Here is a 26,418-nt window from a genome sequence, read left to right as displayed (position 1 = left end):
CTGACCTTTCCGCATCCTCCGTATTTGGTGGTCATGGGCTCGAACCCCGGTCTAATCAAGAAGCATGTGCTACGCACTGCTGCTCCTGCCCACCTGGCTACGGAGGCGCCTGCCATGAGATGATATGAGACTAATATTGAGATTTCCTTTCTCTGATACCATACCAGTTTATAGTACCTCATCTCTGAAAGCATGCTTGCATTCTTATGTTTTATGGATCCACCTCATTTTTATGTTTTATGTTCCCTCATGCTTGGCTTGAATCAGTTAAGCCTGTGGATGAAGCAAGTTATGTTTTTTCTCTCCTTCCTCTGAAGTTTTTTAAGGTTGGTTTATGATAAAATAGGTTTACATCTGTTTCTTATTTGAATGTTCAAGTTTTTTTTTTTTTATCCTGAAAATTTCTATTAGTGTTTTATGTATTTTGTTATTTACAAGTTTTAAATGAACTATCATTGTAAACCGGTTGACTTGAAAGAAAAATGAGTGGAGATTTTATCTGTTTGCCTTTTGTAAGCTTCATGTTTATGTAAAATCAGCTTTAAAAAATAATAAAATACTCAATAAAAAATTCTAACCCTGCATAACAGCAATTTTTCACCAATTTTCATATAGATATCTGTCCAGTACATCTTTAAATTTATATAAGATCTCCATTCCCACAGGATTAAGTGGAAGATTGTTCCAGGTTAAAAATTATTCTTGGCTAAAGAAAATTTTCAAATTAATAAAATAGATAATGCTATTTGGCCTATTCAAAATTATAAAAAGTATGAGAAAGGACCTTTTGCAATTTCAGAGCACCCTTTTCTTGTGTTCTTAGTAAATGTAATGAACTTATAGTTCACAGCTGAACAAACTTTATTTTTTCACAAAGATCATATATCACGTAGAAGCTTCATTTGAACAACTTTGTTATTTTGGCAGGGAATTGTCACTAGAGATAGCTTGTTATCTGATGAAAGAGAGAGAGAGAAAGAGTGCACAGATAACTTTTAGAAACACAAAACTCTCTCTGCTCTGTGCTGCAAGACCATTGCATTTGCTAGGCAGTGGAAAACTCTGCTGGCTGCCAAACATGTGAAAAAAATCAATTTTTCTGTTCTATAACTCATTCCTTAATTTATGTACACGTCTTTTTGTGCCACTTGAGAAAGAGAAAAGATATTCCTGTTATTTAGTTTACTCAACCCTTTTTATGTCTGAAGTATCTCAATCAGGTCCTTGCACTGATGTCTGGTTTTTAGATTTTTCAATTTGTAAAACTTGAGTTTCTCCATGCAGAAAAACTTCTTTATGCCAATAATTAATCTTATTGCTTTTTATTTTATCCTTTTGAGCAGGTCAGTATTCTTCTTGAAACAGAGTTTTCAGACATTCCGTACAGTATTCAGAATGTATAATAATTTCTTTATATAGTAAAAGCCCGGTTATCCAGCATCCATTTTCAGAGAGTTTATGCAACTGGCATATTTTAAAAATACTACGCAATTGACTCACAATAATCTAGAGTGGTTGAGACATAGATTTTCCCAGGTAATTGAAGGATAGATAATATGCAAAATTAAATATAGTTTATTCACTAACCTGCCTCCATTGTACTCCCACATTAAAGTTTATACTTTAGAAACTATTACATATTTATTGATAAGCTTCAGTTTTTGTTTGGTAGAAAGAACAACCATTTTCCATTTTAACATGATGGATGAAAATAAAAAAAAAAATAATTAAAAAAAACTGAAGAACATTAAAATTAACTGTAATGTAGTGACAATATGAAATTTTTAGAAATCTTCAAGTACCGTGTTAATAGACTAGAAAAGAATAGCGAAAGCTTAAAAAGCGGTACTCACCTTGAAATTAATCTGCGATGGTTTACTTAGGTAGTGTGGTTAATGTTTACGTTGAATTGTTAAATTGAAAAATTAAAAGGGAGGGAAGTAAGTAAAAGTTGACTGAGTTAAATGGGCGCAAGGAAACAGAAGTGTACATATCCAATCCTTGGTTGTCATCGAAATAAAAATCACCGGATTCACTTATATTTTTTAATTATTCTTCTTTCTTTTATTTCGATGACAACCAAGGATTGGATATGTACACTTCTGTTTCCTTGCGCCCATTTAACTCAGTCAACTTTTACTTACTTCCCTCCCTTTTAATTTTTCAATTTAACAATTCAACGTAAACATTAACCACGCTACCTAAGTAAACCATCGCAGATTAATTTCAAGGTGAGTACCGCTTTTTAAGCTTTCACTGTAATGTAGTGATATTGAAGGATTACTGAAATATGACTAGAGTGGGCTAGTAGGTGGAAAGTAAAGGCAAAGATGAGGTTTCTGAGAAATTCAAGGGCTTTGTCTACAGAAAAAACAGTACCTGTAATGGATTCTGCATATTTCTTTGTTTTATCCAACTTGCACTCTCATGGGCCACGAAGACTGGTTAACTTTTTGTCTTTTTGTCAGATAATTGAGATTCTTCTGTATTAAAAATGAATAACTGACCTTGCCTGCCCCGTAGCAGAGAGAGAGAGAGAGAGACTGAATTAAATAATGAAACATTACAAAAATGCATTAACAGGATATAAACATAATACTATACATGGAATTAATATATATAAACAAATTTTATTACATAAAGTTTAATTTTCAATTTAAGTATTGTTTTGAATTGGTTACTTGAGAATGTGTGTCATATCTGTAACCCATCCATCCATTGTTTTTTATCCAAAAAAAAAAAAAAAAAATCATAAAGTTAACACAAATGTAGATGTATTATGCTAATCTTAAAACAAAAATTGGATATTTGTGCATAACCAAAAAAGGTGAAAAGAGTATTATTTTGACTCTTCCATGATTTATGATGTAAAATCACAATCTGTGATAAGAAGTGTAAAAAGAAGTATTATTTGAAAATTAAGAGGAAATGGAGTATAATGTCTAATGTATACACTAGAGTGACTGAGAAGTTTGACTTCATTCATGACATTTCATTTTATAGTGTGGGCACCTATATGAGTAATACTCACGCAAGTGGCAGATTCATGCAATTAGCCCCCCCACCCAATCCCTATAGGTGCCAGATAACTAGGCATTATACTGTATAATGCACAGATTTCCAAAGGGTATTGTCAAATTTTGGAATTCATATCAGCACCTTTTCACTCTGATTTCTTTTCAGTGCATATATTGATGTAATTAATTGATTAAAATACAGTAAAATTATTGAATAATGCATTAAAATTACTGCATTTATTTCTTTATATGCTTCAAACTTGGTGGCTGTTGAGCTCTGCACATTCTTTCTCTTTGAAAGATAATAATTGACAGTGGATTTAGCCTTGGTTAAGTTGTGCTTAGTCCTGCATATCTTATATGTCTTTTACTCTTGTTTATGTGCCTTTCAGCCTGAAATAAAGAAAGTCATGGGGCAGAATTTTTCCCAGCATGGTCTGTGCTTGTTAACAGAAAGGTTGATTTTGCAGTTGTGGGATACACTTGAATATAAGGTGTGCAAGAATATTTGCTGATGCTATTGAGGCAGTGTTAGGTGAGTTGGAAAACTGCTAGCTTGTGGCAATATGCAGACTAATAGATTAACAACAGCCACAGACAGAGATGTAAGTGATCCTTGCGCTGCTTGTATTGGAACATGTAGCAGCCTGGAAAGCAAGGTGTTGGGGATTTTGTGATTTACTGGGGGTCCTCATGGGACAAGCAAATATAGTGGATGCATTAGGATAGCTAATAATAAGAACAGGTGCGTGTATACTTGCATGTACATTAATGCTAGGAGAATAGTGAATAAATTTGATGAATTTTAAAGTACTGTTTATACCATCAAATGCAGAATTTGTAGAGATATCGTAGGTGTGCTCAAGTATGGAGACCTCATCTGAAAAAAGACGTTGAGCTTCTTGAAAGGGTCCAAAGATGGGCATCTCACATGGTGAGATAGGCAAAAGGGCTACCATATGAGGGAAGACTGCATATATATGGGCTACATAAGCTTGACAACCAGGCACCTCAGACGTGACCTGATTAAGGTTTATAAGGCTCTGAGAGGGGGTCAGTAAAATGAACAAAGGTGGAATTTTCACTGTTATAGAGAATTCCAGAAATCAGGGGCATAAATTCAAATTACTGGGGAAGAGGTTTAGACAAAATAGTAGGAAGTTTTCTTTTAGCCAGTGAATCTTTGATTGCTGGAACAAGTTGTTTTCACAAGTAGTTGATGCTGACAGTTTGAATAAATTCAAAGGTCAACTGGATAGTTACCTATGTGAGGAGAGGAACAGATAATTTATATTTTCTTATCTACTCTTTTTTTTCATCTAGTGCAGCAAAAGCCTGTGGCTTCCTATATGGCTATTACTGTGTGGTATCACTCAGACATAAGGAGTGCAGAATTTGAATATGAGAAGTGAAGCATTCATCCACCCACACAAACAGTAGTGGCACTATAGTGTATAGTGTTAATTGTTATGCGGCTCCGGGGGGGTTTTCCCCAACTCCGCATCAAGCAATGTGATGAATACAAAACTCTGTAAAGGCCAGATTTATGTAGATTAGTGAGTGTTAGTGTGGGGATCATGTTGTTCATCTGGCCTCTTAGCCTAAAAGCCTGTGTTTTCACACAAAAACCTCTAGGTTACCATCCAGCACCACAAGGAGACCAACCAGTCAGTAGGGGGTGTAAAGCACTGGCAGAGCAAGCCCTGTAGCAGCCATGGCTACAGACAGGGAGAGCCCAGTAAAAAAAAAAAAAGTGAAAGTTTTGAAGATGGCAGTGGGGAGATGGGAAGTGGTAGAAGGGGACAGCACCTAAGTGAAGGCACCTGCCTGAGTGAAAGGGGGACAGAAGGGATTCCCCCAGGACAAGATGATCATCCTGCTCTGGGGTGGGATATGATAGTTAGCAAAGGAGAAACCCACCAGGTGAAGGGGTGAGGGAGCAACCCAGCTGGGGAAAGGGGATGGGGAGTGAAAGAGCAATCAACCCAGGTGGTAGGAATGAAAGAATATAAGGAAAGGATCCCTATGTTGGAGCACCTGCATTGGTGCTCTATCCCACACCATGCCTGCTAAGCAGCCATGACATGGTGTCTGCTTGGATGGGCAGGAATCCTAAGCTATCCACCGATCATCCTATCCAGGGGGGGGGAAGAGACACACATTTGCATTTCTTAATTATTATTATTATTATTAGCCATATGGTGCAAGGAAGCCTGAGGCTTATGCTGCACCTGCCAAAAAAAAAAAAAAAAAAATTTTCCTATTACCCTGAGAGAGAGAGAGAGAGAGAGAGAGAGAGAGAGAGAGAGAGAGAGAGAGAGAGAGAGAGAGAAGTAGAAAGGAATCACCAAGAAAGGGAAGAATGATGATGTCCAGCTCAGGACCCTGGGTGTGCGAAGCCCATACTCATCAGATGTGAGCCCCCGGGGGTATTTTTGCTGCACTCATAATCCTCATTCACACTCTACTTCCCTTCTAATTTTTGTACTTTTTTCTTACATTTTCTGTTAATTTATATCTATATATATATATTTTTTTTTTTTCACTCATTCATCCTCTTTCTCACACACTGGGGGGTTGCAATGGTGTGTAGTGTAAATTTATATACTAATACATAATATTATGTTGTTTAAATTTATGGGTAAACTATGGTGTATCTACACCGATATTATATAGTTAATTACTTAAAACCCGCCGCCTCCGTAGCCAGGTGGGAAGGAGCACCAGCGTGTAGCACACGCTTCTTGATTAGACCGGGGTTCGAGCCCGTCACCACCAAATACGGAGGATGCGGAAAGGTCAGGGAATGACCACCGCACATCTCCGGAGCAATATGGTCTTAGTTGCTAATGCTCCTAAAAAAAAAAACCAAATAACAAAAAATAACTTAAAACCTATATATAATTATGCCTTGTGCATTTCATCTTTATATACATAATAAGTAACATTATTGGAAATTAAAAACTAGGGTTAGTGTACACTTAACTATAACGTTTTATAGTTTGTGTTCTTTATCTCGCAAATTTACACTCTCTTTCATTCATCTGGCTTTCATTTCATTTGTTCAGCTCTTTCTTTCTGTGCTGGACTCTCTGGGCACCTCAGCTTATTATTATTCTTCAGTTGAGGTGTGGGCCCAGCTGCAACTTTTTGCAGGCCAGGGGAGAATGCAGTGGGTGTGTTTATGTTATTAACTAAATGAGTGTAAGTATATATACACTAATATGAGTTAAGTTTGTATTCATTCAGCCAATTACATTCATTCCTTCACTCATTCCCATTTACCATAACACTCATTCTCTCTCTCTTTCTTGCTGTCATACTGGGTCACTCTCTTTCACCATAACTACCATTTATACCCTTTTACCATAATTCCTATTTCACTCTTTCACTTAGTGCCTAGCCCATTCACTCTATCTTTTATCCTCTTTCATTCATTCTTCTTTCATTCTACATTGCATTCCCTTGCTACTAGCTTACTACTATTTATGAGCTAATCTGCTTTCCTGGCTGCCTGTAAATCTCCCTGCCCTACATGGTTACTTATTTGGTGTGGGGTCCCAGGTCCCTACACATGGCAGGGGTGGTCCTGGGTATACCCTGGTCAATCCGGTTTAGTCTTATTAGTGTACTGTCAGAGCAATTACTGCTGCTCACAGGATGAGTAGTACTCTTACGTGCTCTCTGGAAGGATATAAGTGTCTTTGAGTCTATGGCCAATCAAGTCACAGGTGCCAGAAGAGAAAGTAAGCTGTGACAGTGAACTTTCACTCTACACAATCATACTCCCATCCACACTTAAACCAGTCATTCATGCATGCACAGGGGCGACCATCCACCCACCAACAATTTATCTTTCATGTGCACTCTCATTTATAAGCAGATATTCCCCTACTTTTAGTATACACACACAGACCAGAATCATACTCATATTCATACTCAAATGCATGCTCTAACTCATATTTGCACTTGCTGGTCTATGTGAAACCACTCAGGCTAGCATGATATTCTGTCACACACACACTTACATAAACCAAGCACACAGAAAAGGTAAACAGTACAGGAGTTGGGGGGGGATTTAACTCTTAGTTAAGAAGCATATAAAATCTAAGGCAGTGCATCCAGTTGACATGGGTGACTAGTGCAATGTTGAGTCAATGTGGTGTAATATAAGCACTGGGAAAACAAAAATGAAAGTAGGTGTGTGTTATAGGCCAAATGACTGTGATGGGTATAACAAATAGCTATACAAAGAAATAGCTATACAAAGAAATCAGTAAATCAGAATGTCTTATAATGGGGGATTTTAACTTTTCAGGTATACACTGGAAATTGTGGGTTGGTCACTTACACACTAGCAAGATTGTGCGGATATATGGGACAATTTTTTGCTACAGTAGCATGTTAGAGAGACAACAAAAGAAAACAATACTTTATCTGATTATCAGCGGCAATTCTTCATTCATTAAGAATCTGCATATAAAAGATCCACTGGGTGGCAGTGATCAGTGTACTGATGTGGAATTTGCTTAAAGACATAACTATGAACCTAACCTATTTCAAAGGAAAAGGAAAGGGCTTTTGTAAAGGTGACTACAGTGGTGTGACAGTTTTCAAATTATATACAATGGGACCAATTGATGATGTTACCAACAGCAAATTCTAAATAGTAAGAATTCAACGAAATAATCATAGAAGCTACTAGGCTTTTATACCAGCCAAGAAATACTGTTCGAGCCTTAGATCTAAATGGATCTTAGAGTAACTATTGGGCATGGAAAAAAAATACATGGGATTCATATAAATTATCAGGCAACACAGAAGCTGTATATGGTAGATATAAACTAGTCTTCAATCAATTCATAAAGGAGGCTAGGCAAGCTAAGGCAGATTAGGAGAAGCTTTTGGTAAAGGATGCAAAGAAAAACAGCAAAGACTTCTTTACTTATGTAAACACTAGAAAGAAGGGAATGAATCATATTGATCCACTTGATATCAATGGTTTAACTGTTGATGATCCTCTTCAGGGTTTCCAACAAATTAAATAGGTATTTTTCATCTATGTTCATGCACGAGTAGTTCTTTTGATGAATTCTGCCCAGACACGATAGGAAGGAGTATATGATGAGAGCCTTGTCGATCAATTCGGCCCTGGAAAGATTGTGCAAACCTCAAGGGGTAAAATTTTTTTCAGCCTGGTCTGTACTTGTTAACAGAAGGGACTGCTTCTACAGGGATGGGATACACTTAAATAGAAAGGGTGCAAGAATATTTGCTGATGCTATCGAGGCAGTGTTAGGTGGATTGGAAAACTGCTAGCTTGGGGGGGGGGTACAAGGACTAATAGATTAACAGTAGCCACTGGCAGAGGTGAAAGTGATTCTTGCACAGCTTCTATTGGAATGAGCAGAAGCCTGGAAAACAAGATGCAGGATATATCAGAGACTGCTGGGAGTCATTGCGGTACAAGTAAACACATGGGTTGTGTTAGGGTAGCTAAGAAAAAGAACAGGTGCATGTATACTTGCGTGTACACCAATGCTAGGAGTTTGGTAAATAAATTTTATGAATTTGAGGTATTGCTCAAAACATCAAAGGCAGATATTGTTGGGATATCAGAGATGTGGTGTCACACAGATATAAGGAATGCGGAACTGGAATTTGGGGAGTATAACGTCTACAGAAAGGATAAGAAGGGAGGAGGGGTTATGCTATTAGTTAAGAAACTCATAAAATCCAAGGAAGTGAAGCCAGTCGACATTGTTGGACAGTGCAGCGTCGAGTCAGTTTTGTGTGACATAAGCATAGGGAAATCAAAATTGAGAGTAGGAGTGTGCTATAGGCCTAATGACTCTGATGAGTATAATAAGAAACTGTACAGGGAAAGAGAGTGGGCCAGTAAATCAGAGAGTCTTATAATGGGAAATTTTAATTTCCCAGATATTGACTGGTATTTGTGGGTTGGTCACTCACACACTAGCAAGGCTTTTGTGGATTTATTGGATGATTGTTTTCTCATAAGCATGTTCGGGAGGCAACTAGAGGGAGTAATACTCTTGATTTGATTATCAGTAGTGATTCTTCATGCATTAAGAATCTGCAGATAGAGAAACCACTAGGTGGCAGTGATCACAGTGTGCTGAAGTGGGATTTACTCAAAAAGGTAACTACCATCAGGGGTAAAGGGAAGGGTTATTGCTTTCGTAAAGGCGACTACGATGGTCTGAGACAGTATTTAAATTCTATACAGTGGGACCAACTGATGATGTTACCAACAGCAAATTCAAAATGGGAAGCATTCAAAGAACTTATCTTGGAAGCTACTAGGCTTTACATACCAACTAAGAAATATTGTTCAAGGTTTAGGCCTAAATGGATGTCAGATGAACTAATGAGACATGTGGCAGAGAAGAAAAATGCATGGGATACATATAAATTAACAGGAGACACGGAAACCTATGATTGATATAAGCTGGTCTGTAACCAAGTCACAAAGGAGGTTAGGCGGGCGAAGGCAGATTACGAGAAATCTTTGGCAAGGGATGCAAAGAAAAACAGCAAAGAGTTCTTTACTTATGTAAACTCTAGAAGGAAGGGGATGAATCAGATTGGTCCACTAGATATCGATGGGTCACCTGTTGATGACTTGCTCAGGTAGCTAACAAACTAAATGAATATTTTGCATTGACATTCACACATGAGTTATTAAGCGAGGGGAATGCCAGAGATGTATTCAACTCTGGCAGTAAGCTAGATAATCTTGTAATAACTGAGAGTAAAGTGGAGGAGAAATTGTTGAAGATAAACACAAGAAAGGCACCTGGGGTGGATGTGATCTATCCAGTTATATTAAAGGAGGCAGCAAAGGAAGTAAACAAACCCTTAGCCATAATTATGAGAGCTTCCTTGGACTAAGGGGAGGTATCCATAGACTGGAGATGTGTAAATGTGACCCCAATTCACAAAGGAGGATCAAAGGCTGACACAAGTAATTATAGACCTGTGAGTTTAACTTCTGTTCCAGGAAAATTAATGGAGGCACTGGTTAAAGAAGCACTGCAGGATCATCTAGACAAGACTTCAGTTATAGCTCGGACACAGCATGGTTTTGTTAAGGGGAAGTCTTGCCTGACCAATTTGATTGGATACTATGATGCAGTCACAAAAGAACTGGATGCAGGGAATAACTTTGATATTATATACTTGGATCTTAGAAAGGCTTTTGATACTGTTGCACATGCAAGACTGCTGCACAAATTGAAGCAGTGTGACATTGGAGGCAAATTGCTGCTATGGATAAAGGGGTGGTTGAGGGGGAGAAGACAGAGAGTGTTAATCAATGGACACTGCTCATCGTGGACTAATGTTATTAGTGGAGTCCCTCAGGGTTCAGTGTTGGGTCCATTATTGTTTTCTGTATTTATAAATAATATTGATGATGGTATATCAAGCTTAATGTCCAAATTTGCAGACGATACAAAGGTTGGCAGGGTTGTTAAGGACGCTACTGACACTATGCTGCTGCAACAGGATCTGGAAAGGTTGAGCAGATGGGCTGAGAGGTGGCAAATAAAGTTTAACATTAACAAATGTAAAGTACTACATATGGGAAACAGCAACCCCAGAGCAACGTACCAACTCTGTGGTACTACACTGACAGTGGTAGAAAACGAAAAGGACCTGGGGGTAATTGTGCAGGCAGATATGAAGTTCTCTGAGCAGTGCAGACGGGCTGCAAGAGTATCTCATGGTGTCTTGTCAATGATATACAGGAATTTTTCTAGCAGGGATAAGGAGGTGATTATTCTCTTGTATAAGGCAATGGTCAGGCCACAGCTTGAGTACTGTATACAGGTCTGGAGGCCTCATTTCAAGAAGGATGTAGAGCTGCTGGAACGAGTACAAAGAAGGGCAACAAGATTAGTGAATGGAACAAAGGGTTGCTCTTACGAAGAAAGGCTTAAGTTTTGCAAATTACAGTGTCTGGAGACTAGGCATCGGCGAGGTGATCTGATAGAGGTGTATAAAGCCTTGAATGGTTTAAGCATGCTCAATGCTGATGGGAATCTGCCTCTTGCTCAGAATAATCGCCTGAGCGGGCATAAATTCAAATTGAGGAAAGACAGATGTAGGATAGATGTGCAGAAATTTCCCTTTAGCCAGCCAGTGGTTGATTGGTGGAACAGACTTCCATTCCTTGTTGTGGAAGTTGGTAGCCTAAATAAATTTAAGGCTCAGCTATACAGGTATTTTGAACGAAGAGAGAGGTGAAGTGGAAGTTTTTTTTTGGCTGATGCTTCATAAGCTTGCTTTCTTGCATCATATGCCTCTACTAATGCTAATGCTAACTTCTACAGAAGTTCATCAAAATCTAATTGGAATCTAAATGATTTTGTGATAACTGAGAGGAAAGTGGAAGAGAAATTGTTGAAGCTTAACATAAAAAAGGCACCTGGACTGGGTAGAATCTATCCAATTATATCAAGGGAGGCAGAAAAGGAGATAAGCAAACTCATAATTATGAGAGCATCTTTGGATTCAGGGAAGTCCCTGTGGACTGGAGATATGTGAATGTGTCACCACTTCACAAAGGGGAATCAAAGGCTGACATGAGTAATTACAGAAGTATTGGTTTAACTTTTGTTCTAGGGAAAACATTTTGGAGTCACTGATTAAAGAAGTAATGTAGGACCATCCAGTGAAGAATGCAGTTATACTGCAGTCACACATCAATTTGTTAAGGAACAATTTTCTCTTACCAATTTGATTGGATACTCTGATACAGTAACAACGAAACTGGATGCAAAAAAATAATTTTGATATCATATACTCGGCTTTCAGAAAGCTTTTGACACTGTTTTACATAAAAGACTGCTGTACAGATTGGAGCAGTGTGGTATTAACAGCAAGTTAGTGCTATGGATAAAGGGATGGTCAAGTGGGAGAAGACAGAGTGGTTATTAATGGACACTGCTTTTCGTGTACTAATATTATTACTGGATTCCCCCATGGTTCATTGCTCAAACCATGGTTGTTTCTATATTTATTAATATCATTGAATGTATATAAGGATTAATGTCTAAATTTGCAGATGATACAAAGGTTGGGAAGTTGATTGATGACAGTAATCAAGGTATACTACTGGAACAAGATCTAGAAAAATTAGGCAGACGAGCTGAGGAATGGCAATTGAAGTTTAAGGCCGGGTTTACACCAGAGAAACAAAACGGTCACAATGTTTTTTTTTTGTCTCCAATTTGGCAACTTCAATAGTTGATTAAAGGGAGACACTAGTTTGTGCTAAGGAGACAGAAATCCCATGCCCGTGACCACCAAATACGGAGGATACGGAAAGGTCAGGGAATGACCACCGCATATCCCCGGAGCAATATGGCCTTAGTTGCCAATGCTCCTAAAAACCAAAAACAACAACAGAAATCCCATGAATTGTGAGAGTAAAACTAGTGATTTTCAATTAATTAGTTAAAATATAGCAACTTATATAATACAGAATTTTGAGTATTATATATATATATATATATATATATATATATATATATTCTCGTTCATAAAGTTTTCCATCAAGAGTGGCACTGGCATGAGCATGAAGGACTTGAAAGCTGTTCATGACTAGACAACATGGAGACAGCTTGCCCATAAAGTCTCCAAAAGTCGACTGTGACTGAACGGATGAAAACAACAACAATATATAAAATATAAATAAATAAATGATGCAGATAATAAAATTAAAAAAAAAAGGAGAGGGAACTGAAGATAGACTATTGCAGAAGGAATGCTCCAAAATAGTTTAGAAAAGGTTGAAATATACAGTACCAATTAATAGAATTTTTGAATATGCCAATTCAATGAAATTTAATAGCGAAGAGACAAAAGCACCAAGTCCGAATTATGTGAAATATCACTGATACGGAAGTGAAAACAAACTACAATATGTGACCAACTGAAAATGAAAAATAAAATAGAATGACCATTATGCCTCATCTCAACAGGGGACCACAGGGTCATTAATGGTCAGGGAATCACTGCATTTCAAACATTAAACAAATTCCTGCACTGTCAAACCGATACTTCCATTGAACCACAAATGCAATGGATTGGAATAATGGTGGCTCTTATGCAGTGAAAGATTTTTCTGTTTTTCTATCTTACTCTATATTTGGTTGAAGTTTTTAATTTATTTTACATATCAGTAGTGAGATAATTTGCTAATGCTCTGCTCATACTGCTATCTATATCCTGGTGTTTATTTTTATATATTCTAGTTTAACAGTGGCTTTGCCACTAATGTTTGCTACTCTAATTTTCTTTCTATTTTTCTATCTTACTATATATTTGGTTGAAGTTTTTAATTTAAAAAATATATATATACACTGATGTTCAAAGAAAGTGCATCACCCCTTAAAATTGTAATTGTCGTCCGAATAACATATGTATATGGCAATATTTCTTACAGATTGCATCAGATAAGATTGACACCTGTAGGTGATGATGTAATATTGCATCACTTGTTACTTTCAGCTATATAAGCACGTGCTGCAAAAGTTGCAGTCATTCCTTATTTGCGTCAGGATGGTGAGTTACATGCAGTTGACGCCACAAAGAAAGAGTGCTATTGTTGCTTTATGTGAGGAAGGATGTTCTTCCCATCATATTGCTTATAGAGTGTCTTTTAATCAGTCAACAGTGAGTAGATTTCTTTCCAAACTCAAGAATACTGGTTCTGCTGATAGGAAAAAAGAAACCGGACGCAAACGAGTCTACACCAAAACAGGACCACGTTTTGAAGCACTTATGCCTTAAAAACCATAAAGCTTCTTCGTCTGAGCCGAAAAGAGAATGGGAAGAACATACAGGAGTGGTAGCAAGTGCAGTAACAGTCAGAAGACGCCTCTTCAAAAATGGACTTGTAGCCTGTTGTCCTAAGAAGAGGCTCCTCCTCACACAAAAAATGAAAAAGGCCCAATTAATTTGGTGTAAGGAGCATGTCAAATGGACCCCTTCTGTAGTTACTTTAGCTTCATTTCTGCATTAGAGGTTTGCCAGTAATGTATTTACATTTGTTACGGGTGAAAAAATGGTTGGAAGAACAGTCCATTACAACCCTTAACTGGCCAGGAAACAGCCCAGACCTGAAGCCTATAGAGAAATGTTGGCATCGTGTGGAATCTGCAGTTGCTAGAAAGAAACCAAAGACCTTTCGTGAACTCTAGGAAGCCATAATTCATGTTTGGAACCACGAACTATCAGTTGATTATCTTCAGAAATTGATCTTGTCAATGCCTCGACGGTGTGCTGCTGTCATCAGGGCCAGAGGTGGTTCAACTAAATATTAGTTTGGACCTGGTGAACTTTTCATTTTGTTTTCCATTTAAAATGATAAACTGAATTCCATTTAAAATGATAACATTTCAATCATAATTGTCGTGTTTACCAAAACTGTTGTATAAATGTTGCAAATGCTCATTTTGGAATATTTTGAGAGCACATGTCAAACATTACTTAGTTTTGTCTTAACTATTAATAAATATCTTTTGTTTATGTTTCTATTTGTGATGCTAGTCATTAATGTAATTTACCATCGTGAAAAAGGGTTAGAAATGTGAAATTCCTAGGTGATGCACTTTCTTTGACCACCAGTGTATATATACAGTCCATTCCGGTTATTTGGGAAACTTCGGGACTAGTGCATTTTGGCCCAATTAAGCGGCTGCCCCAATTATCCGAAGTTTCACGTAAATAGTTAAAAATACAAGGTACCCCCCACTTTACAATTAGTTCACTGTACAATCAAATCATGTTACGACAAACTCACCATAGTAAAGTACCGTTCACTATATGATGTGTAGTAAGCGCCGGTCATTGTGATCACGTTTTTGTGAATTGAATTTTAATTCTATTAAAGAGCGATTCTAATTAGAGAAAGTAGGAGGAATATTATCCACAGGCTATAAAAGTAAAGATATATTAAGCACAAATTTACCCTTTATAACCTTACCAATTAAAAAATTAAATGATACGTGAAAATCAGAAGAATATACATGATAATCAGAATAATTAATACGTACTGTAATATGTAATATGAACTAGTTGACATTTCTGTTCACTGACATTTATGGGTGGGGTTAAAATTTAAAACAGTAAAAAGAAAAGCAATCAATAACAAAGAACACGGCACACACAAATTGCAAGTAACATGATACGCGCAAGTGAGAATGGAGTAACGAGTTACAAAGCTTTAAAAATAGGAATGAAGAGAAGATCTGAAAATTAATTTTTTTATATGAGTGAAGATTTCATGGAAGTGTAAACAAATTTCACCATAATAACCCACAGAATTCCAGCTGTTGGTATTATCGCAAATTCAGTAACATCGAGTTTACTGTCCGTTTATGATAGATTTCACTAACAGAAAAGCCCAATAAACAGGTGACTGCTAATTGTTTTTATTGTTTTATGGTTGTGACCTCCAGAATTTCGACTGAACCAGGTGGTACCGTAGGGTAATCTCCAGTGCTGCAGTCTCCTGCCCCGATTAAACAGCATGCTGTCCCAATTAAGCGAAGTAAACCCTGGTTATTTTCTCGATTGGTTTCTGTTTTTTAAGATTTGCCCGATTAACCGGTGGCCCAAATAACCGGAATCCACTGTATTATGATTTTAGAATTAAAATTATCCTCTAAAAACCAATAAAATTTAACTGAAAGAAATTGTAATCAATTAATGTAACATAATCAAATTTATAAATTGTAGAATTACTTCTCAAACCAGTTTTCTAACCCCAAAGATGAGACACAGTGAGTTCCCAAAACATATCCATAAAGTGTTTAAGTGTTTGGCATTGAGGTGTGTCAGTCCTTCATAACTGTAGCATTTCAATAATAAATTACTTAAATATATTCACATGATATAATAGCATTGTCTCAATATACAATCACATAAACTCCCCTTCCAATTAATTAATAAACCACATACACCATCCTTGTCCATACTGTCAGGGATGACACTACATTGAGCTAACTGACAAAACTGTTGACTACATTGAGTCAACAGTTTTGTTTGAGAAAACAAAAACTTTTCCCTTTCAGCTGTTGGTGCCGACATTGATGTCTCCAAAATATCTCTTAATGATGCTGCACTGTGTCACCGTTTTGTCAGAAAAGATAATATTCCTGTTTTGTTGCTCTGGTGTAAACTCAGCCTAATATTAACAAATACAAGGTACTGGTGTAGGTAGCAGTAATCCCAGATTAACATACCAACTGTGTGGTACTACACTCAAGTTAGTGGAAACTGAAAAAGACCTGAGGATAATTGTGCAGTCAGATATGAAGTTCTGTGTGTACTGCACACAGGCTGCCAGGACAGTTTATAGGATTTTGTCAATAATATACAGGAATTTTGCTAGGAGGGAAAGGAAGGTGATTCCCATTGTACAAGGAAATAGTTAGGCCATATCTTGAGTACTGAAATTCCAGAATCCTCATTTTAGGATGGATGTAGATCTGCTAGAATGGGTACAGAGAAGGGCAAAGAGATTGGTGAGGAAAACAAAAGGTGTCAAGAAAAGCATCAGTTCTTCAAATTGCTTCTGGAGACTAGGCACCTGTGATCTGATTGAGGTATTTAAGACTTTGAATGGATTAAACAAGCTCATTGCCAATAGTATTGCTCTGACTATACACATGAGAAACATAAATTCAAATTGAGGAAGGATGTTTGCTGGATAGATGTGCAGAAGTTTGTCTTCAACCAGCAGGTGGTGGTTTATTGTTAGAACAAACTTCCATCTGTTGTTGTGGAAGTGTGTAACCTGAATAAATTTAAGGAAGAACTAGACAAGCTATTGGAAGGGATGGACAGGTGATGTGGGTGTTTTTTTTTTTTTTTTTTTGTGATGTTATATAAGCTTGCTTTCTATCATCATTTGTCACTACTAATACTAAGTTGCATTCCATTGCAATTGTCATCAGCTTAAAAATAACAAACAAAAAGGGTAGGGTGCTGAATAAATACATAATTCTGAGTGGGTTTTCAAATTATTTTGGCACATTCTTAGTGTATGAATGTCAAAAAAGTTTGTAAAACACTGGTACTGTACAATGGTTCAGGAATGCAATGAACACCATGCATTCCTGAAAAATAGTTTGTAAAGTGAAAAGTTCCATAAATTGGGAGCAATTTTCCCATGGATATAATGAATGGATGCTTTCCAAAAAATAGTGTTCTCCAAAAATGCATGACAATTGGGATAATGTAAAATTTGTGTAAAGTCTATATCCTAACAACAAAATATAAATATTTTATAACAATAATATTTTAAAATGATAATGTGTTTGTTGCAGATACGATTGAAGTGGACTGCATTTGAGGAGCCATTACTCTGGAGTTAATGCAGTGTACCAATACACAAGAATGTTTTTGCTTAGAAAAATTCATTTAAAGCAGTGAAGTTTGCACCAATGGCTTTGGAATTCATGTAGAGAATGGTTATCACTGTATAATTTAAGCAGAAATAAACAATCACAGAAATAAGTCTATTATAGCTCATGCTTACAATTTGCTAAACACTGGCCCATTCTACAAGTCAGATCTTCTGTAATGGTACAGTTGTTTCACCACTTGTCACTCATTTGAAGGGTGACTGGATTTAATTTCCATTAATGACTGGATCGAAAATCCTTTTCAGTCAAGTGTGTTATTAACCAATCTCAGGCAGAAGGAGAAGGGTCCCCCACATGAGTTATTCTGTTTTTCAACCCACACAGTATTCAAATCAGCCTGTGAACACACACTTGTACAGACATAATACACAGTGGTACCACATAGTCTAAGTTACTCATCAGCCTCCTCAAATCCATTACTCCTTTCCTCATAGATCCACTGTGACTAACCTCTTAGCCACCACCAGCTCTATCCTCACTGCATTTGAGTCTCAAGCAGAGCTTGCAGTCACCTGTGTAGACCTCAAAGCAGCTTTTGACTCTATAAACGTTCCTGCAATGCTGAAGCTACTTTCAGACCATTATCAGATCAAGGAAGACACTACAGTTCCTCACATCACTCCTTCAAAATAAAATAATTTGGCTTACTGTCTGTAGGCAAATATATGAGCTATGTATCTCCTCAGGCATGCCACAGGGTGGTGCCTTATCTGGGTTCTTGTTTACAGCACTTATCTCCCCGCTTGTTGAGTCCAGGCATGATACTTTATGTTATGCTGATGATATGAAGCTTCTCACACTGATTTCTCCACACGATCTTCTTGTGATAACAGTATCAATTAATAATACACTCCTGGAATTTGCAAACTACCTCAAACAGTTCAGACTAAAAATAAACCCAGTAAAGTCTGAATTTTTGATATTCTCCTTAAAGAAAATGCCTTCTTATATTCAGCCAATGCCGTGTAATTCTCCTATCCCCATCGTCAATAAGCATGCTGATCTCGGGGTTGTTTTTGATCCTAAGTTCTGCTTCAGTAACCACATGGAAAAGCTGCCCACCCAGGCAGCTCGACTCCGATGGATTGCCAAACAGCATTTACATTATATTAATGAAGTCACTACTACCAGAAAATATATAAAAACCACAGTATACTCTCTACTTTTATATGCTGCAGAGGTATGGCATCTGCTGCCCCTAGCACAATTGGGCACTTTTTTTCTGCTGAGTTTTATCTCTCAAAATGGGCCATAAACAAACATAAACTTCCTCCACAGTTAAGGACAACTGAAATGGCCAGTTTGATACAAATTCACAGGCTCCCCATGCTGATTAGCTTGAAACACCTTATGATGATTGTTAAAATGATCGTTAGCAAGATTTCGGCACCATAATTCTGGGACTTGTGCTCTTGGAGAGTCCCTCAGCGCTCTCTCAGAACAACTCCAACTCGGTGCCCACATCTTAGCTGTCTCCACCTATCCGATAGGTTTCTGCCTTTTCAGCTGCTCTCATGTGCCCAGTCATTGGATGCTGACCTTAATAAGTTTGCTTGTGACAGGGAATACAGATGCTGCATCCTTGAGTTGTATTTCCCTGTCCCTGATCCTTCTCCTTGAAGCTCATCTTAATGCCACAAGCCAACAGTACCATCTAATATGATGGTTTATTAACTTTTCAGTATTACGTGGAGTAATGATGAACTTACTACTTCTGTTTAGTGCAAAGAACGTTAACTGTTTTCAGGGCCATGCAAAGGTACTTGGGGGCCCCAGATGCAAAAGGGGTTAAGGGGGCCTCCTTTATTTATGTTGAGACTTTGATGGCTCTCTCCATTGGCTCCTAGATCAGGGGCCCTGGTGCAGCATATCCAATGCAACCCTCCCCCATTTGCATGGCCCTGCCTGTTTTATATTATCATATAAAATTATTTGTTTTCACCCTGTATCTTCTTTGTATATTGTGGTGTATATAACTATTATACTTTGAGTTTTGAGCTGTACTTCTTTTATGCTTCCACATATGTATATCCTTATGTTTGATTTATCATTGTTCTCTGTTTATTATTATTATAATTATTCATCCATTTCTCTTACATACTGTTATCACTGTTAACCCCCGGCCTGGTGGCCATAAAGGACAATATTGCAATGTATTGATTTGTATTATTATTATTACAATAAAGATTTATATATTATGAGTGTGGTCATGGTCATTATTCAGGAAACTTTTCTTACTTGTGGTACATAAGTACCGATTATGTGAAAAATTTCAGGAATCAGAATAACTTAGAAAATAAGATTGTTTATATAAAATGTTTTTAACCGCCAACAATAATGGGTAACAACATGAGCAGCAGGTCAATTACACTAAGTGAACTTACATACAGACTTCCATTTCGAGTTTTTGTGCCACTTCCATATGCCTTCCAGAACTCTAAGGAAGGTGAATTTAGAAGGGAAGGAGCCAATCAGTGTTCAATATGTTAATGGTTAGAAACTGTTTACCATAAAGAATAATTACTTTATAGTTTGTCATATTAAGTACCTGATAGAAAAGGGAATATTTTAAGGAGTTCACATTTTTTAAAGGAATTTTTAATTTTCACATTAATGTCATATTTATTAAAAATTTTGCATTTATTGCAAAGTGTGAAAAACGTCGGTCTCTAATTATTGTTAATGATGTTAAACAAACACAAGCAATATCTGAAATTTGCTTATTTGTGTACAGGATGCAGGCTCATACCCCAAGGTTTCAAAAATTAAACTACTCCCTTTGTAGATGATCCATCAGCAGAAGCTTTGGATATGATGAACATCCTTCCCTATTTAAGATACTCACATTCAAAATCTTGCTAATTGGGCCTAGCATTGTTTATGACTTCTAACATTCAAAAAGTGGTGGGAAGTTTTGCTTTTGCTATGGCAAAAGAGTTTTTACACTTGGACTTGCTTGTTACAGGGACACGAGAGATCTAATTTGTAAAACATTAACTTTTACTTTAGTTTAATATAATTAGGAAATATAGAATCGCTCACAGTTTTTTAAAATTTTACATTTTAAGACAAAGTTTTAGACAAAGTAAACTGAAATAATTTTAAAAATCTATATATCCTTTACAGATGATTATTCTGCTAATTTCAGAACTTTATATAGGATCAACCACATTTCTCAATTAACTACTGATGAATTTTGAAGTAAGTGTTACTTTTGCTGATCAAGAAATTTCAAGTAAGCTTTATAAGCAAGTTCATTGTAGTAGCCTAATGATATTGTTAAGAATTGAATTCTTTTGATGAATCTTAATGAAAATTTAAAACGTGTATTGAAAATTCCTACAAAATAAATACATCATGGTTAAAAGTCATGCAACCCATAAAGTTAACTTATTTTAGTATTTCTGTTAATGTGGCAATGTATAATTTGAGGGTTTAGTGTCAAACGCCATTAATTGCAAAATCATTTTGTGGTAAACGTTTTTGTAATTAACCAAGAAAGTCATTTGACATTTTCTTGGTTTACTGGAAATGTGCTTATAGTCCAAGATAACTTGTGAAGTACTAGTGAGATACATTTCTATGACATGATATGCATTGTTATTTGTATAAAATAAAACTAAAGTTGTCTCAAAACAAAAATACAATTTTGTAGTTAACATTGTTTGACACCAAACCCTCTAATTCACAAAAGATATTTAGTAAGCTCTTTTTGTGTAGTATAAAGTCATTATTTTCATCTTGTTTCTATAAATACAAAGAAGAGTTATCTCAGTTGTGTTAAAAATGCATGCACACTTGAGATGGTATATTACTTTTTATGTGTTAAGAACCTGATAATTTGGAAATTTCTACCAGTTTTGACACTTTTTTTAAAAATTTTTTTTTCTGAAAACAGTAAATAAACAACAAGTCCAGTTTTGGCTTACAAAAACTAAAATTGAAGAAATTCTATGGAATTCAGATTATTTCCATTTCAATATCCCCTACATTTTTTTGATACGCAAAAAATGCAGGGGATATTGTTGCTTCACTAAAAAAAAAAAGTTAACACAAGTTTATTTTTTTTAACCATATTTTAGAATTTTTTTTTTCTTAAATTCTGGTTTGAATTTCGACAATAATGTTTTACTAATGCTGGAAAATTAAGTTAAAAATAATAATAAATTAATATTTAAAAGCATTTATGTACAAATTTTTCATTTTTACAAACATAAAACAATCCAACCCATTTTAAAATGTGAACACTTATAATTGTAACTGATACTTCATGAAACTTTGAAAATGTCTATTTTTAAGTATAAATGCATCAAATTGGATGTTGTGGGTATGTGAAACTAACATCTGTCTGGTTTTTGTGAGGTCACTGATAACAATAAATCCACCTGTTTTGAAGAAATTTGATTTCTACTGTGGCACATCTTCAAATAGAAAACTTTTAGAGTATCCAGCATTACTGTAGGTAGAACTATTTAAATATCAGCCCCTTTTATAAAGACATGAAAATCTGTTAAACAAGCAGAAAGGTTACAAAATCATATATCCCCAATCTTTTGAAATTAATTCAAAGCAGATTTTGCTTAGTTGCAACTTCAGTTCCAATTGAGGGAATTGTCTAGTAAGTGGTATGGATGATCACCGAGAAGTGTAACAGGTTTGCAACTGATATCTAATGTTTCTTAATTAAAAAAAAAAAAAAAATTTAATCTTTATTTTTATACCATTTTTTGTGTGTTCTTAATCTCTTATTTTATTGTAATTTATACCCTGTGCATTGTATTTTTATGATTTCTTTATAATTTAATATGTAATTTTATTACAATATTTTGTTTTTTATTTTTCCACAAAGAAATAAAATACAAAAGTTGGGATTTTTCTTGTGTATTTTGTGAATGATTCATATTATATTAAAAGTATTTTCAGATGTTTTTATCTTCCTGTACTCCCCCCCCCCCGGTGCCTCCATAGCCAGGTGGGCAGGAGCAGCAGTGCATAGCACACACTTGTTGATTAGACTGGGGTTCAAACCCATGATCACCAAATACAGAGGATGCGGAAAGGTCAGGGAATGACCACTGCATATCCCCGGAGCAGTATGGCCTTAGTTGCTAATGCTCCTAAAAACCAAATAACAACAACTCGCCCCCCTCCCCTGAAAAAAAAAACACAAAGGCTGGATTGATTTGCCCTTAGAAATAGCAAATGGTTCTCAAAGGCACAACAAACAGCATGACTGCTCTGAGTGCAAGGTTCCAAGAACAGTTCATAGTTGAGAATAGGTTGCAATTAGCTTGCAGAATGAACCGAACATACTAAGAAATGCTGCCTTAAACATGATTCATTCAACTATTTCAAACAAATTAGTTCAGTAGTTTTCATTTGATTGTGTTTTCTTACTTGGTGCACAAAGCGAGTTACTAGTTGACCTATTATTTACCTAAACCAATACAGACTGCAAGTTTCCCATCCCCCACCAACAGTCTCATTTGTTCACTAGATAGAATCATTCATTTACATAAACTTCCTTGTCATTTTCCTCAGGCAGGTTGGGTATTGAATATCTTGGACATTAGTGATTCAGTTAAGTTCCTCATTCACTGGCCACTGCTGTTAAGCTGAATGATGACGTATTTTAAAATGACTTGGTGAAAGTTACCAACTTAAATTCGCAAACTAACCCTAGAATACATAATTTACAGATGCAATATCCTGACATTTTGTGGTCTTATTTTTCCTAATCCAAAACTTAAAATTACCAGATCTGGCCTCCTAGACCTTAACTCATCTATGGTACTGGCATATCATAGACATGGCATATCATAGACTACATATTTGTGTGGGCACTACTTGTACTTATGAGCAGCTGATGGTATCCCTTCTGTTGCAGTATTTTTGAGCATAAAAACAGTCCAACTGCTTGTTTGTGAAATATTTCCTTTGTGACCTCAGCAAGAATAGTTTGAAATTTCTTGTTGCTCATTTCAGTTGTGCATGCTCTAAGAATCATTAATGATTGTCTGCCAGGCTTATGGAAGAAAGATAGTATTATCCACTTTTGTACAATGTCTCCAATAATTCATTTGGAGTATTCCATTTACTCTGCTAAGTAGGTCATTCCAAATCAACAAATCAGTACCCTTTTGATGGATGTGCCCACAAGATAGTATCTTGCTATAATGGGAAGAGGTTTAAGTCTTCCTCTTCTCCCAAACCACTTCTAACCACTTGCTTATGAATATGCTGTCCTCTTGTATACCCATCAGAAACAAGTGCTGTGTGAAATTTGAAATGCACCACTCTTTTCTGAACTTGGTGTACTTTAATTCATGTTGAAAGATAAGTCAACAATGGTGAAACAGTGACATGTCATTGGTTCACCGTCTGTGACATTCATAAAAAATATTTTAACATATGGCTACCCATAATTAGTTTATACATTTAAAAAGTATTTTTTATTTGAAAACAAATTTGTTCCAAGATTTAGAAGCCAAAATTTAGTCGATCCTTCTGCCATGGCATGCAGGCCAAAAAAGGTTTGCCTTTAGTAGTATGTTTATTATGTATTTGTAAATTATTACAAGTGATGAGGTGGCAATCAACAAAATGGTTATCTGGAGGGTGGCACCATGTGACTAATGAACAGCATTATACTCTTCTTAGGGACAGTTCTCTTTACTTGTAATGGAGCAGTTCCTAATGTTAGCTTCATAATTTGAGGAAACAGTGCCTTGTAAGACTTCCTTTTCAGCAGCAAATTTTTATTAGTAGTCAAAGCATGTACAAGTACTGCCATTCAACTAAATTAACAAAGTATTTATTTTAAGTTTGCTTGCATATGAATTAGGATTTTTTTTTTCTTTTCTTTTTTTTAAGATTTGAATACAAAACTGAACTGCCCACTTCTTTAACATATAAGCTGGACCAGTTTTTGAGGATGAGGATGTAAATGGAGTATTCTGGTCTTATGCTACTTTTCAGACTAATGTAATTTTCTTAATTGATTTTTGATTAAACTGAAAATTGCTTAATGAATCAGAATGGCACACCCAAGTGTATTGTCCCTTATATTTCCTTCCAGGACTCTTTATTTCAGTTTTCATTTTATACTTTCTGGTCAAACCAATGAAACTAACACATCTTCCATATTCCTCCCTCTCTCCAAGAAAAATTTGTGCTAGGCCCTGCAAAATTAAACCAGAACTAATAATTAATGGCAAGCAAACTTAATCCCAATGGCATAGACATTTTTTCTGTTGATATTATTAACATTTCTTAAAAGAAAGATTAAAATATTGTGTGATTACTTTGTTGAATTTTTAGTACTAATAGAGTTTTAATATTTTTCATATTTCAGACATATTGGTAAATATATAAAGGATTTTGTTGCAGTCATTTATTAATAAAAGGATTGAGCGAGAACGTCCTAAATTGAAAGTGTTACACATCATGGATCGACAATCAAATAATGCGCCTCAAAAGAATTCAAATGTAACTACTCTTATTAATCAGGTTATGTTCTTTATGCTTTGTGACCGCTGGTTCTGTCCAGAAGAGAGACTAACATGTTTGTATTCACTGTTATTTTATAACGTTGCTATTTATTTGCTTACATATGCAAATAAACTTGTAAATCTACAGAATTATTCTCCAATTGTGCTTGTTTCAGAACATACTAATATTCGTCATTTAGCAATGACTACCACAAAAATAATTTTAGATTTAACAAAAGCTACCACATTTGTGATAACTGGTGTATTTATGATGTTAGTTTTTGGATTGGAACAAGGCTTACAGCATTTTAGCCCTAGTTGGTGTTATATCCTAGTAACAGTTATCTATTTTATACTCACGGAATCTAGGTGTCAGGAAAAGATACTTGAATTTTTAAGTTGGTTTCACCTGGATGTTTTTGAAAACTTGGAGGAATTATGGTGTCCAGTCTTCTTATATTTATTGAAATCTATAGCTGCCAGTATAATGGTATTGTTAGTTTTTCTCTGTGCTGATGGAAGCTGGGTACTGATACTTTCAGCTTCTTATTTTAATATATTTCTACAAATGAAAGGATTGGATAATGACTGGAAATTACTTAAAAGTGAGAGGGCTGATCTTGATAAATATAGATATGCCACTAAAGAAGAGCTTGATAACCAAGATGATGTTTGTGCAGTCTGCTTACAGCCAATGACTTGTGCTCGTATAACACCATGTAAACACATGTTCCATGGTGGTTGTCTACGACAGTGTTTGAAAGAATCATCATCAGCTTGTCCATTATGCAAACAGGACTTATAATTGATGTTGCTTATAATTTTTAACGAATTAGAAATACCTTTTAGTTTAGGTGAAATAATATAATTGCCGTTCCTATATATACCTTAGAATTTACATATTTGTAATACCAGAAAATGCTTAACGTGCCTTGCTTGATACTTAATTTGGCCATTAGCTTAATGTTGCTATTTAATCAGAAATAAGTTTTTTAGATAACTTTCCAAACACTAGAAAAGGAAAAATAGCTTGATATATGACTCAAAAAAATCTAAATTTATATAGATTTACATTAATTCTCAAAAAAATGGTTGCATAATTATATTATACTCGCATTTATTTTTATATCATTCTCTTCCGAATGAATTCGAATTCAGTAATGTGGGTTATGTTGCTTTAAATTCACTGTTATATGAAAAAATGCACATAACTATAAATGAGTAATTAAATTAGTTTTTTAAGCTAAATTAAATATTTGATTATAAATTTAATTTTGAAAACATTAATTTTACAAATTATAAATATGATTGTGTCCATAATTATTTGGGAAAGTTATTATACATATTTTGCTACTTAGAAAACCACAAACTCGTTTTGAAACATGGTATGTTATTTAGTGTTTTTACATAACCAAGTGAGGCATTTTATGATTTTGGGCAAGCTGAGTT

At 35.7% G+C, this 26,418-nt stretch overlaps 1 protein-coding gene across 5 annotated transcripts in view; it reads left to right on the top strand.

The window, feature by feature from the left end:
• LOC150086684 (uncharacterized) overlaps nucleotides 1-26,003 on the top strand; it is a 71,973-nt gene extending 45,970 nt beyond the window's left edge. For 2 of the 5 annotated variants that reach the window (XM_090371526.1, XM_090371525.1), the window contains exons 4-5: nucleotides 20,606-20,680; nucleotides 24,834-26,003. In XM_090371526.1, the coding sequence (XP_090227652.1) occupies nucleotides 24,926-25,774 (849 nt within the window). In that variant the 5' untranslated portion in view covers nucleotides 20,606-20,680; nucleotides 24,834-24,925 and the 3' untranslated portion in view covers nucleotides 25,775-26,003. The remainder of the gene's footprint in view (nucleotides 1-20,605; nucleotides 20,681-24,833) is intronic. The other 3 variants (XM_090371529.1, XM_090371527.1, XM_090371528.1) reach the window with 2 other exon arrangements.
• Nucleotides 26,004-26,418: the final 415 nt, after the last annotated feature.

Source organism: Mastigoproctus giganteus, chromosome 4 (genome assembly GCF_048544385.1).
Source record: "Mastigoproctus giganteus isolate SK-2022 chromosome 4, ASM4854438v1, whole genome shotgun sequence".
Lineage (NCBI taxonomy): Eukaryota > Metazoa > Arthropoda > Arachnida > Uropygi > Thelyphonidae > Mastigoproctus > Mastigoproctus giganteus.
The sequence above is the reverse complement of the archived record's forward strand: the minus strand, read 5'-3'. Positions and strand labels throughout refer to the sequence as shown.